This window comes from Cotesia glomerata, linkage group LG1 (genome assembly GCF_020080835.1).
Source record: "Cotesia glomerata isolate CgM1 linkage group LG1, MPM_Cglom_v2.3, whole genome shotgun sequence".
Lineage (NCBI taxonomy): Eukaryota > Metazoa > Arthropoda > Insecta > Hymenoptera > Braconidae > Cotesia > Cotesia glomerata.
Genome location: NC_058158.1, coordinates 31,300,506 through 31,317,520, shown reverse-complemented (window position 1 = coordinate 31,317,520; position 17,015 = coordinate 31,300,506). Strand labels below are relative to the sequence as shown.

Sequence of the window (17,015 nt, the reverse complement as noted above, 5' to 3'; positions counted from 1 at the left end):
CTTTAAATTTATTAAATACTTGATCTCTGAATAGGTATTGGTTCAACTTTATCATTATTATTGTCAACTATATAAATAATTTGGGAAAAAAAAAAGTTCACTGAACCTGATAGTTATAAATTTTATTAATACTCTTAAAATAAAGCTATTCAACTATTTTAAAAATGTCGAAAATGTACATAACTTTAAATAAAAAAAATAATAAAGTTTTTTTAATAAATATAAAAAATTCACAATATAATTGTAACTTTAAAAACTTTATATGATTTCAAAATAAACAATGAAAAAAAAAAATAATAAGAAAAATATCGTATATAGTTTTAATAATAAAGAAAATTCATACTGATAGATTTAAATTAGTTTCTTATTATAATAAAATTAATTTTTACAATTAGTTATCAGAACTCCATTGATGTAAACTTGAAATCAATGACTACGATATCGACTCGTTATATTTCTTATCTACTTTCTTTATAGTTGGTTGGTGGTTTTCGAATATATTATTCTTTTTAACTTTTTTCATTTTACAGTGAGGAAGAGCATATCTAAGTTTGTTCCAGAACCACGGATCACCCCACTGGACGTAGGTGTTCATAGTAAGATAAGCTTTGAGTTCAGGATCAGTGATATCAGATGGCTGAATGTCACCGTACAGAATAACAATAACTCTAGCTCGACCGTCACTAAGAGCTTGATTGTGAGCTGCACGGAATTCCATTTTACCCCATATACTTTCCAAGAAATTTGGTGAGAGAACAACGATTGTTCGCCGTGATTCATCAACCGACCGCGCAATTTGTTGTGGAATCCATTCACCGACCATCCAGTCACGATAATGCACGCATATTTTGAATGGTTTCGGTCCTTGTTCAAGTTTTGGAACTAATTCGTTCACTATAAACTCTTCATCTTTGTGAGAAAAGCTTATAAATGCGTCATAGGTTTTGTCCTTGTCAAGCTCGGATTCAGTGACAAACCAGAGACACCACTGATGGGCGTATAGCCAGACTTTTATTTCGTGTTGATAGCGGTAGTACAGTGCTGAGATTCCGCCAATAAGGATTCCAAACAAAGCAATGCTGACACAAATTCCAATTAACCAATATAGATCGGATGGACAAAATTCATCTATTGGAGTTGAAAAAATAGGTCTCTTAGCTTTATGACAATAGACCTTTTCTAATTCCGGAATCTTCACTCTTTTATGCTGAACAAAGTCAATTAAATCTCGAGTTTCACAATCACATTTCCACTCGTTTTCGTGCAAAGTAAGGTGTTTGATTTTTGTTGAATTCGCCAATTTTTTCCAAACCTTACCGTCCAATTCAGTCATGTTATTGTTATCCAAATATAATTCTTCTAATGTATCTGATAAATTATTAGCGTCAATACTGCTGATATTGTTATTGTTTAGCCGTAAAATTGTAATATTTTCATACCCTTTTTGGTTCAGTGAAGGCATTGTCTTTAAAAAATTTCCTGATAAATCCATTTCAACGTAATGACCTGGATTGTTGAAAGATTGAGGAGCTTCCCTTAATCCACGGTATGAACAATTCACTAAAAAAGCTTTATCTGACTGTCTTGTTGTGCACTCACACTGGTTTGGACAGGATTTATTATCGTTGACTTCTGAATCACGATAGACACAAGTGAAGTTTTTAGAGTTCAAGTTTTTTACTGCGAGACCTTTCATTTTTTGGGGTGAGTCACATTTTAAATCATCAACTTTTAAATTAAATCTTTGGCGTTGATAAGAAAGCTCTCCTTCAAAATATTGAAGAAGATCATATATTTGACAGTCACATTTGAGTGGATTATTTCCGATGTCTATGACTGCATCATGAGAGTAATTTTCAATCAATTTTTCGTAGACGTTTTTATACATATTGATAGACTCAATCATATTGTATGTCAAATCTACTTCAGCTTTTTTAGACGATAATGTCAAATCTCTTGCCTGAAACAAAAAATGAAAAAATGATTTAATTAAATAATTTTATTAATATATCTTTAGTTACGTATTATATGAAAAATTGAATTTATAACTTACATGTAAATAAAATATTTTGTTATGAGACACATTTAATATCTTCAAATGGGTCATTTCAGTCCAGTCTTGAAACATATCTACAATGTTATTATGATCGACATATATCTCTTCTATCGTAGATACACATTTATAGAATGGTGATCGATAACCATATGCATCTCTCAAGTCTTTGTTTGTCAAATTGAGTTGATTGTAAGAGAAATACGCAACTTTTAACTTTGCCAAGTCCTTGAATGCATGCCCATCAATTTGAACCATATTATTTCGTTCCATATTCAAAGTTTCGAGTGATGACAATCCAGTTAGATGATTTCTAAAAAAAGACAAAAACAATTCATATAATCAAATGATATGTTTTAAAGAAGAGACAAAATATTGATTAATATGACATGTGAATTTCAATGATTAAAGTATTACTTACGAGCTTAGATATTTAATCCGATTTTTGGCTAAATTTAAATTCGTAAGTTGCCTCAACGATTCAAAAACGTCATTAGGTAGATGATCAATTGTATTTCCGCTCATGTCTAAAAACTTCAAATTTTTTAAATCTCTGAAGAAGTATCGTGGTATTGTTGAAATATAATTATCTTGCAGTTTTATAGTTGTAAGGCTCGTTGTTCCCCAAAGAAAATCTTCTGGCATTTGATGAAATCCATTATTTTCCATATTTATTTTTTTTAAGCTAGTTAAATTACTCAAGAATCCACTTGGTAGAGTTGTGATATTACGATGATTACTAGTCATTGTTAAAGTTTCCAACCTGTTGTTGTAACGGAACAAATCTTCTGGGAATGAGTCATTGGTGAAATTATTTAACGACAAATTAATTGTTTTGAGTTTCGATAACCTCGAAAAAATACCCTGTGGTATACTTCTCAATTTATTGCCATGTAAGTCAATTGATTTGAGGCCAAGAGTATAGTCGAAAGCATTTGCTTCAATTTCGGTAATATCGTTCTTCCATAAATTTAAAAAAACTAGGTGTCCGAGATTTTCAAAGTTCGATCGTTTAATTATCTTTAATTTATTAAAACCTAGTTCAATTGCTTCAAGACTCGGAATGTTTAAAAATTTTGATGGTAATTCCGTCAAATCATTGATAGCAAAATTCAATTCTGTGAGATTTGAAAGTTCCTTAAATGGTTCACTAGTTAAACTTGATAGACTATTCCCTTGCAGATCAAGAATTCTGAGCTTCTTAAAATCTTTTAAACTCTCTTGAGTCAATACTGTTTCTAAATTCGTACATATCGTGAAGCTCAATTGTTCCACAGTATCGTTGAATATATTTTTTACAATTTTTCCAAGATTGACTTGGTCAGAGAAAATGCAATTTTCAAAGTTGAGAGATTGAACCGACTTTACTTGTTGAACTGAACCTAGGTCAAAGTCAGCAAAGTCGCCACCCAAACAATAAACATTTAAGAAAGTTTCCGGTTTGTAGTCAATCATGAAAGTTGGATATTTATTTTTACAACTTATTCTGTACTCCCCTGGTTCTAAAAGCTCACATGAATTACAGAGTTTACCTTTGGGACATTCGTTAGCCCAGTTTGATGAGATGAGACTGAACGCCAGACACCATTGAAGCCAAATCATTTTTTTTATTCTGAAAATTAGTGAAAATTTTTTAAAAGATTTTTTACAAGCAACAGATTTTATATTAAAATTTATAAATAAATTCATTTAATCCAGTAAAAAGTTTTTTCCGACTGGATGATTGAATAAAAGTGCATATTTAACTTTGTTTGTTGATCAGATTCTGCATTAGGTTTGCAATTTTCTAATTCCGAGTACATTGACTTGTTCTTGTTTTACAATACTACTATCATTATAAACATTAAACGATAAACATGTAATACGCGTCAACAGATATCAGAGTTATTATAAAAATATAATCGCATAGATATAAAAGAAGTACGCTACAAGATATTCACTGATTTGATAAATCTCATCACAACAATGGTCATGCAATAAAAATTATTTGGTGACATTTAAAAACCTATTTTAAAATTGATATTATTCAAAATAACTCACATTGTATATTGCAATGCTAAAAATTATATTACAAGTTGTGGTATGGTAGGAAAAAATTCGCTTTTTGATCGAGCCTGTATGAATCAATACCTGCGATGATTAAACTCCACTAATTTTTTTATTTTTTAAAACTGAAGAACATGATAAAGAGCAGCTTGTTGATAAGTACTTCAAAGTTAGTTTAAAGTTGAACAAAGGCATTAGAAAATGATAAGAACATCATTACGATATATGTGTATTAAAGTTTATAAAATGCCAAACTTTTATGACCGGTAAGCCCACAATTAAATGTTTATTGATTTATAAAATAATTCTGATCTTGTATTTTATTGAATTCGGAGTTTAAATTTATAAAACAACTTTCTATTGTTGTTGTTGTTGTTGTCAATTTTTACTCACGATTCATTCAATCATTCAAGCCCACTAAAAACTTTTTTGCTTCAAGTACATCTTGAAAATAATCAAACTAGATTTCGGTAGATTTAAAAATTTTTTCAAGGTTAATATTGTGGCAACTTAAATTTAGATCTGATAATAAATAATAGGCGTTGCACAAGATGCTTTCAGAGTAGAGGTTCGAGGTAAACTGAAATTGAAGTGTGATATTAATTGACAAGTAAGTAGTGGGTCTAATAAAGTATCTATGTCGTTACCTTCTTGTTAATCCATTAACAGATTATTATTATTTATTAAAAGTTATAATTGTTAAAACATTAAGAATACAGTTACACTATTTTGAACTTTAATTTATTATAGTATTATCAAATATTTCTATAAAATATTTTTTTATAACTACAGTAAATTCATCTGATGCATAAATACAAATAAAAAATAATTACAAGTTAAAAATATATACATTTTTCATTTAATCTTAATTTTAATAAATAATAATTTTGTTTTTACACAACAAAAATAGATTTTAAACCATGTTTGTTATCATAAACGGTTTTTCTTATGTTATTATGTCTATTTCTTTTAATCAAATATAGCGTTAAAATTATTCCACCGATAAATCCCAAAATACCGATGATAATGCATACGACAAGAATCCAATAACGCGTTGAAGAACAAAGCCTATTTAAATTGATTGTATAAATAGGTAAGTCGTAGCCATAACAAGTAACATTTCTTAATTCAGGAATTTTCTGCTCCATCATCTGAATTAAGACGGTTAAATTACGCGCATGACAATTACACTTTAATTTGTTCCCATGTAAACTGAGATTTTTTATTTTCGTTGACGTACGCAGTACGTTTAGTACTTCATAATCAATTCTTACTAATTCATTGTTGTCCAGGTATAATTTTTCTAAATTTTCCAATGGCATATCTATTGGAATTTTAGAAATTTTGTTATGCGACAATGCGAGAACAGTTACATGCTCGTATCCTTTTTGATTTCTCGACGGAATTTTTGTTAAGTGGTTCCCAGTTAAATTCACTTCGACATTCGCTCCCGCGAACCAAGGAATTGTCGCTGGTGCTTCATCGAGGCCACGATAGGAGCAATTCACCAATATGGATTTCTTCTCTGGGTTAATAATACAATTACAACGAGAAGGACACGCTCCAATCATTGTTTCCAAAGGGTGATCTAATTTACATACAGAATTAGCGATCTGATTCTTTTCGCCGCACTTGAATTTATCAATTGATGAACTGATAAATCTCTTATCAACTTTAGGATACTTCAATTCTAAAAATAGAGCCATTTTAGACATATCGCAGCCGCATCGAATCGGATTATTCTCAATGTTTACAACAATGTCATCAACAGAATATCTATCTAAAAATTCCACTTGCCCGTAGTTTATTTTTCTTATGCCGTTGAAAGATAAATCCACATTAATTTGATTTGACAGAAACTGCATTTCTGTGTCCTAAAATTATTAATGAAAAAAATTAATAACAGATTTTTGATTTTGAAATATAATAATGGTGAATTTATAAATTTTACTTTACCTCAATAACACTAAAGTGATTGTGACTTAAATTCAGAATTTTTAATCTAGTTGCAAAGATCCAATCTCCAAAAATTTCGTCAATATTGTTGTAAGCAAGGTTTATCTCTTCCAAAGTTTGTTGAGAGTGGTGGAATGGTGACACTGGACCATATTCGAAGTTAAACATATTATTTTCCTTCAACGTAAGAGCGTTGTAAGAAAAGTCTATAGTTTTGAGACTTGATAGACTGAGAAATGCTTGAGGATGAATAGTTTTCATGTTGTTGCGACTCATATCCAAATAACGCAATGATGATAGTCCATAGAGAAGATTTCTATAAAAAAAAAATTAATTTTTAGAGAAGTTATATAAATAATTAGGTAATTATGCCGAAGTAAGGCTATACATATTTTTGGCCATAAAAATTAAAAATTGATGTTGAGAAAATTTTTTTTTCTTAATTCATTTATTTTTAATATACGAGATGAAAAAAATACAAGATTATTGAAAAATATGTGAATCATCGTGAAATTATTGATTATAGGTCAAAATTTAAAAATTTATAAAAAATTTTCAAACCAAAATATAACTTTTTTTTTAATTTTTTGTCCAATTTTTCATGTTTTTTACTAGAAAAAAATGTATGAAACAGCTCTCAGTTGATTTTTAGTTAAATTTTAATGAAAAATTTAAGAAAAATTAATTTTTTGCGTATTAAAGTTGAAGTTTGATATTAAAAAAATTTTTTTTTAAGTTATTAAAAATATTTTATTTAAAGTATTAACAATGTCGATTTTTCGATTCTTTATAACCAAATAATTATTTTAAAAAGTGATATTTTTTGCGTCATTACTTGTCAAGTGACGATATCAAATTGTTAGATAAATCAAAATACTCCAATTTTTCCAATCCTGGAAAAGCTTGGTCAGAGTTGAAACTCTCGGTCGAAAGGTGATTGGAACTAAGATTTAAACTATTTAAATTATTACAATCGTTGAATAATTCGCCAGAAATGAATGTTATTTGATTTTGTGACAAATCCAAATATTCCAAATTAAATGCTTTTGAAAATAAATTGGATGGTACTGTCACTACATTGATATTTGTGATAGTTACAAATTTAATTGTATGTTTGTTATCAGCGTAATAATTCAAATTAGACAAATCTGATTTATTCGACGGATTTTTGCAGTTGATTATAGCAGTTTTAGGTCCATGAAATATAGAAGACAAATCTAGATTTTCAATTATGCCATAATGCAGGTAATAGAGATCGTTAGCAGCAACTTCGCATGTCTGACAATTTTCGCTTCCTGGACAACTGGCAGTCCAGGCTGGAGAGGAGATAAAAAGTAAGGTCATCAACAACTTTAAGCTGGCAGCCATGGTTATAAAATCTGAAAATAATTGATCGAGAGTTTAATTGATTGAAAAAACATGAATAATAATTAATAGTCGGGTAAGAAAATAAACTATGATACAAGTATAGTGTGAGTCGCCATAAAAATAAATGATTTATTTAGTTAAGTATCACATTAATGCTTTTGATAAAAATATCAGTACTAATAATCAACATAAGGCTGCAATTAAGAAATTTTACCCACGTCATATCGTAAAAATTTAATATTTTATGATTATTATACTTAAAATGAAAACAAAACTATTATATATATACAATCATATCTCTGCTGATATGAGTGACCCTGACAATAAATATATCAAAAATAAAAAAAAAAAAATACGTTTAATGTGATAATAGTCCGTGAGTTTTAAATATTCGAAAAGTAGATTTACAAGATTTCACGGAAATCCCCAAGGATTAATTCAACGTAAGTGACATTTCTACTACGACTTTATTTTTGTTTTTACGGTAACAACATGTTTAGATTATCCATGTAATTATTTTCTCATTTATTTTTTACTTAGAAATTTATTATCTATAACAAATCATTCACTGTATTTCGTTTAGAAAACTTATCGATTGGTTTAATTATAGCTTGAATAATTTAAAAAGTTTTTTTCTATCTGTTATCAAAACTTACTATTTTTAAACTTTGACACTTCTATTTGCTTCTTATTTTATTGATATATGAGATATTAATGGTATTTATAATTATTTGGAGACTGAATAATTTTTTCCGTATGAATTTTCATATAAATTGATATATAATCTATCAAGGCGAAAAATAAATAAAATGCAGTGTATCTCTTTAAACTGTTAAACAATTATGATAAGAAAATAATAAAGTATAGTGATTTTTAAGTTTTTGATTTCAATTTTTGTTAAAAAAAAAAAAAAAATATATGTAAAATATTTATAGATACTAGGAAAATTTTTATTCACATATTCATAATTATTTTTTTTGATAATAAATAATTTAATTAAAAAAATTTAATCAATTGTTAAAAAATTTGAATTTTTGGAAATGTTAAATTAAATTTAAAAAAAATTGTCATATATACTAACTTCGTATTAAATTAATGTAATGATAAAAATATTATGACATAAAATAAAACAATAAAACATTTAATTTTATATTTAATAACTTTTTAAAAATAAATTTGAAATCTTATGAGGAAAGACATTAAAAAATGAAGTCCTCCAATTAGAAAATAATTATAAGGAAAATTAAAAATTATTGACTTACCTTATAATATTAAATGTATAATAAATTAATAAAATTCTGAATTGATAAATTAAAATTATAAGTTATAACAAACGTAACAGCAAATAAACTTCACAGGTACGCAAAAATATTATTATAGAATGAACTTAATAAAAATGAGCAGTGCTAGCGTAAGTGATTCGATTTCGACTGAGAATTTTACTAAACTCACAATTTAAATTCTCGAACTTCCGAGTCCCAACACTCATAAAGCTGGCAATGAGGCGTCTACATAAATTGAAAACAACTTAAAACTAAATTTCAAACAAAGTACTTTCGACACTTCCGACTACCTGAGGTACCGAGGCTTAAATGACGAAGTTTACAATGAATCATTTCAAAAACCATTATCCTCGAAAATAATAGAAAATATACGTGCACTTTTGGATTACAGAAGTAAATAGCATTAGTAATTATTCCAGCGTCAAGTAAAATGAAGACAAAATTCAGCTGAAAAGTGGAAACAATGTATATTACTGTTGATTTATCTCAAAAAAGTAGATGTACTTCTAGATTATAGCGCATAGTACAATAAATAATAGGAAGGTGTAAGTGCGAAAGGGTTTGAGTAACTCACAACTTTTGGAGATCGAACTATTAGTGTAAAGTTCAAAAATGTTTAAAAAAAAAAATAAAGAAAGAAAAATAAAACCGTAACTTTGAGAGTTTAGGACTCGAATGGTCTACTCTCCGTGTGTTAACAAGTTGCAAGCCTTATAAATCAATTAAAAATGTAGTGGACATTCTCTCTTTGATTATTGCACGTTAGAATAAAATACTTTGGCCTAGATTTTTAGAATTAATAAGTCAAACCATTTCTGTAGTCTTAAATGATGATAACTTTCAAATTTTGAGGCCTGACTGAACCACCCTGCGTATTTTAAAATTATTATCCTTATAAATCAATGAAAAATAGAGTAGACATTTTCTTCAGATAATTGCACATTACTAAAAAATTCTTTGGCTAAGATTTTTAGAATTAATAATAATTCAGCCCATTTTTAGGGTGTTAAATGATAAGAAGAAAAGTTTTATCTCTAAGTTATACCTTTGTGGCTTGCAAAAGTGATATTTTAGATTATCAAAAGTTATTTTTTAATATGTCTTTGAGCATATACTCTGAACACATTGAGAAAAATAAAAATAAATCGACTACTTATACTTAAGTATGTTTAATAAATATTTGGGATTTATTATAATCTATTTGGATAGAATAGAGCTTTAGATAATTACAATTTTAAGTAAATAAATAATTAGAAACAAGTAATTGATATTATTTACTTTTTTTTTTTTTTTTTTTTTTTTTTTATTTAATTATCTCAAATTTTTTACCAACAATATATTCAATTTTTATTTAGAATTTTTTTTTAATTTTTATAAAACTTACAAAAATTTTAACACATAAAATATTTACAAAAATTTGTTATATAATTTTATTAATATAGTACAGTGGTTATTCCCCAACAGTTCGTCAAAAAACAATTCGTACAAAATAATTTTGATCGTAGCGACAAAGATAATGATAATAATTGTTATTATTAATTTATCATTACAATTATATATAGTAAGTATAATTTTCAGTGATAGACTTTTCCATACTGTCAGAGGATGAATTTCCAATAGATATTTTTTCTTCGCTGATAGTCGGCAAAACTGGACGATAAATGCGGCACCCATTTTTTCGTTTTGCCTTTATACTTTTAGAGTGCGGTAGAGCATAGTCTAATTTGTCCCAGAACGATGGATCACCCCATCTGATGCAAGTATTCAATTTGAGAAACTTCTTCAACTCCGGATCAGTGATATCAGATGGCTGGATATCACCGTACAAAATAATTATAACTCTCGCACGGTCTTCGTTGAGTGCTTGATTATGCGCTTCGCTGAACTCTATTATACCCCAAACACTGTCCAAATAATTAGGCGAAAGAACAATGATTGTTCGCTGGGAGACATTTATAGAGTCGGCGATTTGCTGAGGAACCCACTCTCCTCCGATCCAATTATGGTAATTAATACAAATCTTCAGTGGATTAGGTCCTTGTTCAAGCTTGGGAACCAATTCAGTGACTATAAATTCTTCATCTTTGTATGAAAAACTTATAAAAGCATCGTAGATTTTATCTTTGTCCATCTCTTCTTCAGTTACCAATGACAGACACCATCCACCAGCGTACAGCCAAACTTTTATCTCGTAGTTATAAAGATTGTAAAGTAATGCAAGAATACCGACGATCATTCCTAAACTAAGTAGTGCAATTAAAACTATAAAAATCCAAGTAAAATATAGCAGACATAATTCATTTTTAGTAATCTCAGAGATAGGTACCTCACCAAATGTTACTTTTTCCAATTCAGGAATCTTGGTTTGCATCTTTTTTATAAAAGTATACAAATTCAATGATTCACAGTCAAATTTCCATTGATTGTCATGTAAAGTAAGATTTTTTAGCACTGTTGAAGCTTGTAGTTTATCCAAAACTGTGTCATTGACTTTGGATATTAAATTATTATCTAAATATAATTCTTTTAGCGAATTAAATGGCATATTTGTGGGAATTTCATCAATTTTGTTGTCTGACAATGACAGTACTGTAATTTGGTCAAATCCGATTAGATTTAGCTGGATTGATGATATATAATTGCCTGTTAAATCGAGTTCTAGATTAGCCCCGGAGATCCATTCAATATTGCTTGGTACTTCTAGGAGTCCTCGATATGAACAGTCGATTAAAAATGATTGATCCTCTGGTCTAATTTTGCAAGTACACCTGGGTGGACAAGTTCCAATTGTAACTAAAGAATAGTTTGTGGGGGTACAAATAGAATTTTTTTCGGTCTTATTCTTCTTATCACAATTTAATTCTTCTGTGATAGTCGGCTTAAGAATGTGTGACGAATAAACTTTATTGGCTAACAACGTCAGGAAATTGTACGTGTTACAGTCACACAGCAGAGGATTGTCGTCGATTTTTACACGAACGGAGGGATGCCAATCAAACCTAACTTCTAATTCACCAAATTGAATTTCTTCTATTTTATTTGAAGATAAATCCAGCTTTGTGGCGCTCAAAAAATCGAGATCTGACGCCTGCAATTATAAAATAAATTATTATAAAGATAAAATAACTAAATAATAAGAAAAAAAGTTATAAATGATTATTAAATTTACCTTTAAAGAAGTTATATAATTATAACTGAGATCCAGCTCGCGGAGGTTGGTTGCCCATGTCCAATCTCGAAATATTTCAGTGATATTATTATGAGCCAGATTTATGTATTGTACTGATTTTTGGACGAAGTGAAATGGCGAAATCGGACCAAATTCATTCATAAATTTGTCGGATTGAAGCGTCAAAAAATTTTGAGAAAAATCAACCCTCTGGAGTTTATTCAAACTGTAAAATGCTCGAGGATCGATGGTTGTCATGTCGTTGTGGCTCATGTCCAATAATTGAAGTGAAAACAACCCAGTCAAAAGATTACTGTAAGTAAATAAAAAAAAATTAGTATGTATGCACAGTTTTTGAAAATTTAATTGAATGTTTAAATTATTACCTGTTAAGTGATCTGATTTTGTTATGCGACAGATCCAAATTCTCTAAGCTATTTAATTCTATAAACTCTTTGTCGGAAAGAAAACGATCACTGGATAAATAATTTGAGCTGAGATTTAAAAATTCCAAACTTTTGCAGTCTTGAAATAGCTTTGGTGGAATATAAAAAAGATGATTTTTTGATAGATCTAACTTTTTCAACCCAGTAATTTTTTCGAATAAATCACCAGTCAGTTGCATGATTTTACTATTAGCTAAATAGATTTCTTTCAAGTTTGTCAAATTTTTAAAAAATCCACCAGGAAACGATGGAATAAACTGACGATTGTTTGTCATTAAAAATGATTCTAATTTAGTGTTCTTGCGGAGTAAAGTTGAACTTAGAGTTGAGAAATAATTGTCAGACAAATCGAGGTACTCTAAGTTTAATAAAGGTTCCAATATTTTAGGAGCAATATTCGCCATTCCACTGTTTGTCAAAGAAACTTTCTTCAGATTGATAAAACCCTCGAAAAAATCATCGTCAACGTATAGCAAGTCATTGTCGATCAATGAAATTTCCTGGAGACTTGTGAAATCTTTCAGATACTCTTTTTTAATTGGCAAATTATATCCATCGCTAAATACTGATGACAATTCTTTGCCGAATGACGATGATTCAATTTTTAATTTGGTGATATTTAAATGGTCAAATATTTTTTTGACGGCATCACTTACAGTAGTTGGCTCAGTAAATTGACACTGTATAAAAGTAGCTCCCAAAATTGTTTTATTTTTCAAAAATTCAGACTTTTTAGGCCAATATTTTGTCATTTTTGTTGTTATCTCAGAATCATCTTTGTCATCGATGAGTGATTTATAAAATTCATCTTCGTCAATGATACCATAGTAAACATGAAGTGATTTTGCTGAAGAAACTTCATGCTCCAGACATTGCAAACTTCCAGGACACTGAGCAGCCCACGATGATCTAATGAATAACAGAAGGCACAACCAACTGGCTTTCATTTCCAAAACCTAAAATTGAAAATAAAATAAGAATTATTTAATTTTTATAAAATAAATTATATTATTTTTTGTAGAAGCGGCGTAATGTATTACTAATTACTAATAACAATTATAAATCGGGATAGAATAGATAACTTTATTACTTATCTTTAAAGTATAAATTTTTCCGTAATTGATGTTCTAATTTACTCCACCATCGGAATAATAATAATAATAATAATAATAAAAAATAATAATAATAATAATAATAATAATAATAATAATAATAATAATAATAATAAATATATGCGTATCGCCTACATGTATATTCAAACTAGATTACCTAAAAAATTTTTTGTTCTTATCTATCAGTGAGTAAACAGTAGAAAATTTATAAACAAAAATATATTTCAGTATATGTTAGTCACTGCTAATGATATCTAGCATATTATTTTTCTTTCAACTAAAGATAAATTTCAGGAAATTATTTTCCCTTTAAATATTAATATTTTTTGTAATGAATATTAACAATAAGTTAAAAAGTTGCAGTAAAAAAAAATCAAGAAAACGAAATAAGAGGAAAAGTTTCACGAGTAAAAAGAAAAGAAATAAATGTCTCTTATAAAGAATATAAAGTAGTTGGTATGTTGATTTTAAAAATTTTTTTTTTTTTTTGTAATTAAAGAAACCTTTAAAAATTCACTTTTTAGTAACATATAAAATCATATTGTTTTTTTTTTTTTTTTTTATTGGAAACGATTAACTTAAAACAAATAGAATGAATATAAGTAAATATGACTTACCTATTTTCTTTAAATTTGAGAATAAATTATCGCCGTTCTCTAGATGTTTCTTGTTAAAATAAAATTCAAAATATTGAATATTTTAACTAAGCAAAATTTTCACGTTTTTTTCAAAAAAGAACTAGAAAAATTAACCTTCAATCAAGTAATGATATTCAGTAAAGACTAACGTAGTTTAGTAATTACCTCGTGGCTAACTGACAATTGTACAGAGTTTTCTTTTGTCCAGAATTATCTATTAGTAGAATCGAACCATGAATTTCCCCACTTTTTAAAATATCGATAGTGAAATTTAAAATTTTAAAATGACTAACGTAACTATATACTTCTAAATGTATACTTTGACATTTATTTCAATTATAAATAAAGATAATTTTTAATATAAAAAAAATCGGTTAGTTAATTTTAATTTTCTTTAAGTTAAATAAATAATTAATAACTACATACTAAATATAAACTAGAAGAGAAAAAAAAATAGGAATTACATGGTATATAATAATAAATAACAAAAATATAAAATAAGTTGTTATAGCACATATATTCATTTATTATACGTAGATTGTTCATAGCTTATTATTCGTCTATCTTTTATAGCAACAGCAAGTATTACAGTATTACAGTTTGGTCAGATTAACAAATGTGATATATTATTATTATTATTATCATCGCCAATCTGCCGTAAATGTGACAATCATACAGCAAATCCGGATGAACTGTATGAGTGACTGAGCCCCATACAAATACGGCAGGTTAGTGAATAGATGCCGTTCGATCATCCGGATACGAAGGCGTCTATTGCTTTTTTTTTTTTTTTTTTTTTTAATTTGGCCTTTTGACAGTAGTTTTTATTTTATATATATACATATTAATATATACACATCAATCCATACATATTAATACATATATATACATATATATATACATACATATATATATATATATATATATTAAAATTAATTTTTCAATAGTATTTCATTTATTACATCTGTTTTTTTATTTTTCAATGAATTATTTTTCAAGACATCCAGCGGAGTCTACGGGAAAAGTCGTTTAGGTGCAAGAGCGCGTTCTACAAGCGCTTTTTAACACAAACTAAGTGTCTGCATGTCGTATCACCTGCGACTTTTAAAATGTTAATGAATTTATAATTGTTCGTTCTTAACAACTTAATTTTGTTTTGTTTATAATATAATCTTTCATACTATCGTTCTATCTTACTTAATCATACTCTCACGTACACATTTGACATTATCAAGGCATGTACATACATCTCATCAATATCAGCTATTTAATTTTTCTTTCATCTCGTTCTTACATCTCACTCCGAATTTAATAGACCCAAGCATCGCAACACAGCCCACGTGAGTCCTGTTTACTTTGTACACCGTACAGCTTTTTTTTACTATATAATTAATAATTAACTGTTTAATCTAACAATTAAATATTTCACGCGTTTATTTATCCTTTATAATTATTATTAAATATATTTATAATTTTTTTTATGACCAAATAATTACACTCATCAGCGTATCGTATACTAAGAAATACACACGTCGAACTGATATTAATATTTATCTTTATCATCATCATATTCTTCTTTATCTATTTCATAATTAACTCTCTTAAATCTTAATCACATCTTAGAGCTACATTTGTTTTTATATATATTATTATTTACATCTTTTTGGCACCTAAATTGTCTGTCATCGAATGACACCAATCTATAACATGCATCCAAGGAATCGAACAAAACTCACCATCGATCTCTACACCCTATATATCTTCTTTTATTTACTTCATTTTAATTTTTAAATTTTAAATTAAATTCAATATTAATACAAGTTTATTTAAATATTTATTAATAATTAATATCATTAGACGCATTAAGTCATCATTCCATGGTTGACTCACAGTGTCTGTGTCGCAGAATCACCCGGGAACGTTCCGTATGTAATATTCATTAAACTGTTATTATTTTATTTTTCATTTCAAATTGTAGTACAGATATTGTTTTTAATTGTTTTCTTCATTTAAGTAACTAGTTTCATTTCTTGGATCGTTCAAATGACCGCGACGTGTCAGAACAACTCAAGTGAACACGTTTTAAATAGATACTTTGGCATACTTAATTATTATTTTTTTATTTATTTTTAAGTTGAATTGTACATTTTTGTGATATATTATTATTAAATTTTCCTATCAAGGCTCATACAAATTTATTTTATTAATTAACTTTAATATTATTACTCTCATCTCAGTTATAATTAATATTATTATTATTATTATTACTAAAGAAATTTGTATGAGCCGAGTCCTTTTATTTGTACATATATATCGGACGTCACCAACTCGTCTTATAACTTTTTTTATTCAAGTTTTTATTTTATTTTTGTGTAGTATTTGTTATTAACTACAATACTACTTAAATAAAGTTTTGAAGACGAATTGATAAACACGCCGTACCCGCGGTTATTTGTGTCTCGAATTATTTATTTATTTGCAATTTTTTTCTACATGAATTACACTTATTTATTATTTACTTATTAATTGAATAAATAACTTTGTCCTAGATAAAACTGACTGCGACTGGTTGGTATTTTTAGATATTTTTTTTCCAGACTGCCCGGCAGTCAGATTTAACAATCACAAAATAAAATTTAATTACTAATACAATTTAATTTTTAATTTAAATATTTGTATTTTTTTTTTTTTTTTAATAATAATAATAATTTATCAATAACAACTAACATTTATTATTCAGTTTTTATTCATGGCTATTATCAGTACGATATTTTACTAATATTCTTACCATTAATAGTTTGTTTTATTGTTATTGATTCATATAATTTAATTTATAATTTAACCATATACATGAAACATAATATACAATAAAGAGTTTTTAATTTATTTTGGTATTTGTCGTAATCACATTTTAACTAACGATCTAATTAAAAAAAAAAAAATA

At 27.6% G+C, this 17,015-nt stretch overlaps 2 protein-coding genes across 2 annotated transcripts; both read right to left on the bottom strand.

Moving 5' to 3' along the window:
• Positions 1-346: 346 nt before the first annotated feature.
• Positions 347-9,208, bottom strand: LOC123275025 (protein toll-like). The gene is made up of 7 exons (XM_044742901.1): positions 8,876-9,208; positions 6,891-7,434; positions 6,056-6,371; positions 5,002-5,973; positions 2,475-3,733; positions 2,054-2,366; positions 347-1,960 (listed from the first exon to the last, which is right to left on the bottom strand). Exons 1-7 carry the CDS (start codon positions 8,910-8,912, stop codon positions 434-436), a joined length of 4,968 nt encoding a protein of 1,655 aa, XP_044598836.1. The 5' UTR covers positions 8,913-9,208; the 3' UTR covers positions 347-433.
• Positions 9,209-10,153: 945 nt separating this feature from the next.
• Positions 10,154-14,350, bottom strand: LOC123263675 (protein toll-like). The gene is made up of 4 exons (XM_044726619.1): positions 14,051-14,350; positions 12,262-13,277; positions 11,876-12,188; positions 10,154-11,794 (listed from the first exon to the last, which is right to left on the bottom strand). The coding sequence occupies exons 2-4, from the start codon at positions 13,266-13,268 to the stop codon at positions 10,259-10,261; spliced, it is 2,856 nt and encodes a 951-aa protein (XP_044582554.1). The 5' UTR covers positions 13,269-13,277; positions 14,051-14,350; the 3' UTR covers positions 10,154-10,258.
• Positions 14,351-17,015: the final 2,665 nt, after the last annotated feature.

Bases quoted from the DNA above. Each gene is read 5' to 3' on its own strand.
- LOC123275025 (XM_044742901.1), bottom strand. From the start codon at position 8,912: ATGAGTGTTGGGACTCGGAAGTTCGAGAATTTAAATT. The intron at 7,435-8,875 runs GTGAGTTTAGTA...AATTATTTTCAG, and splicing joins GAAGTTCGAGAATTTAAATT to ATTTTATAACCATGGCTGCC. The intron at 1,961-2,053 runs GTAAGTTATAAA...TTTTTGTTTCAG, and splicing joins ACAAAATATTTTATTTACAT to GCAAGAGATTTGACATTATC.
- LOC123263675 (XM_044726619.1), bottom strand. From the start codon at position 13,268: ATGAAAGCCAGTTGGTTGTGCCTTCTGTTATTCATTAGATCATCGTGG. The intron at 12,189-12,261 runs GTAATAATTTAA...ATTTACTTACAG, and splicing joins AAAATCAGATCACTTAACAG to TAATCTTTTGACTGGGTTGT. The intron at 11,795-11,875 runs GTAAATTTAATA...TTATAATTGCAG, and splicing joins ATTATATAACTTCTTTAAAG to GCGTCAGATCTCGATTTTTT.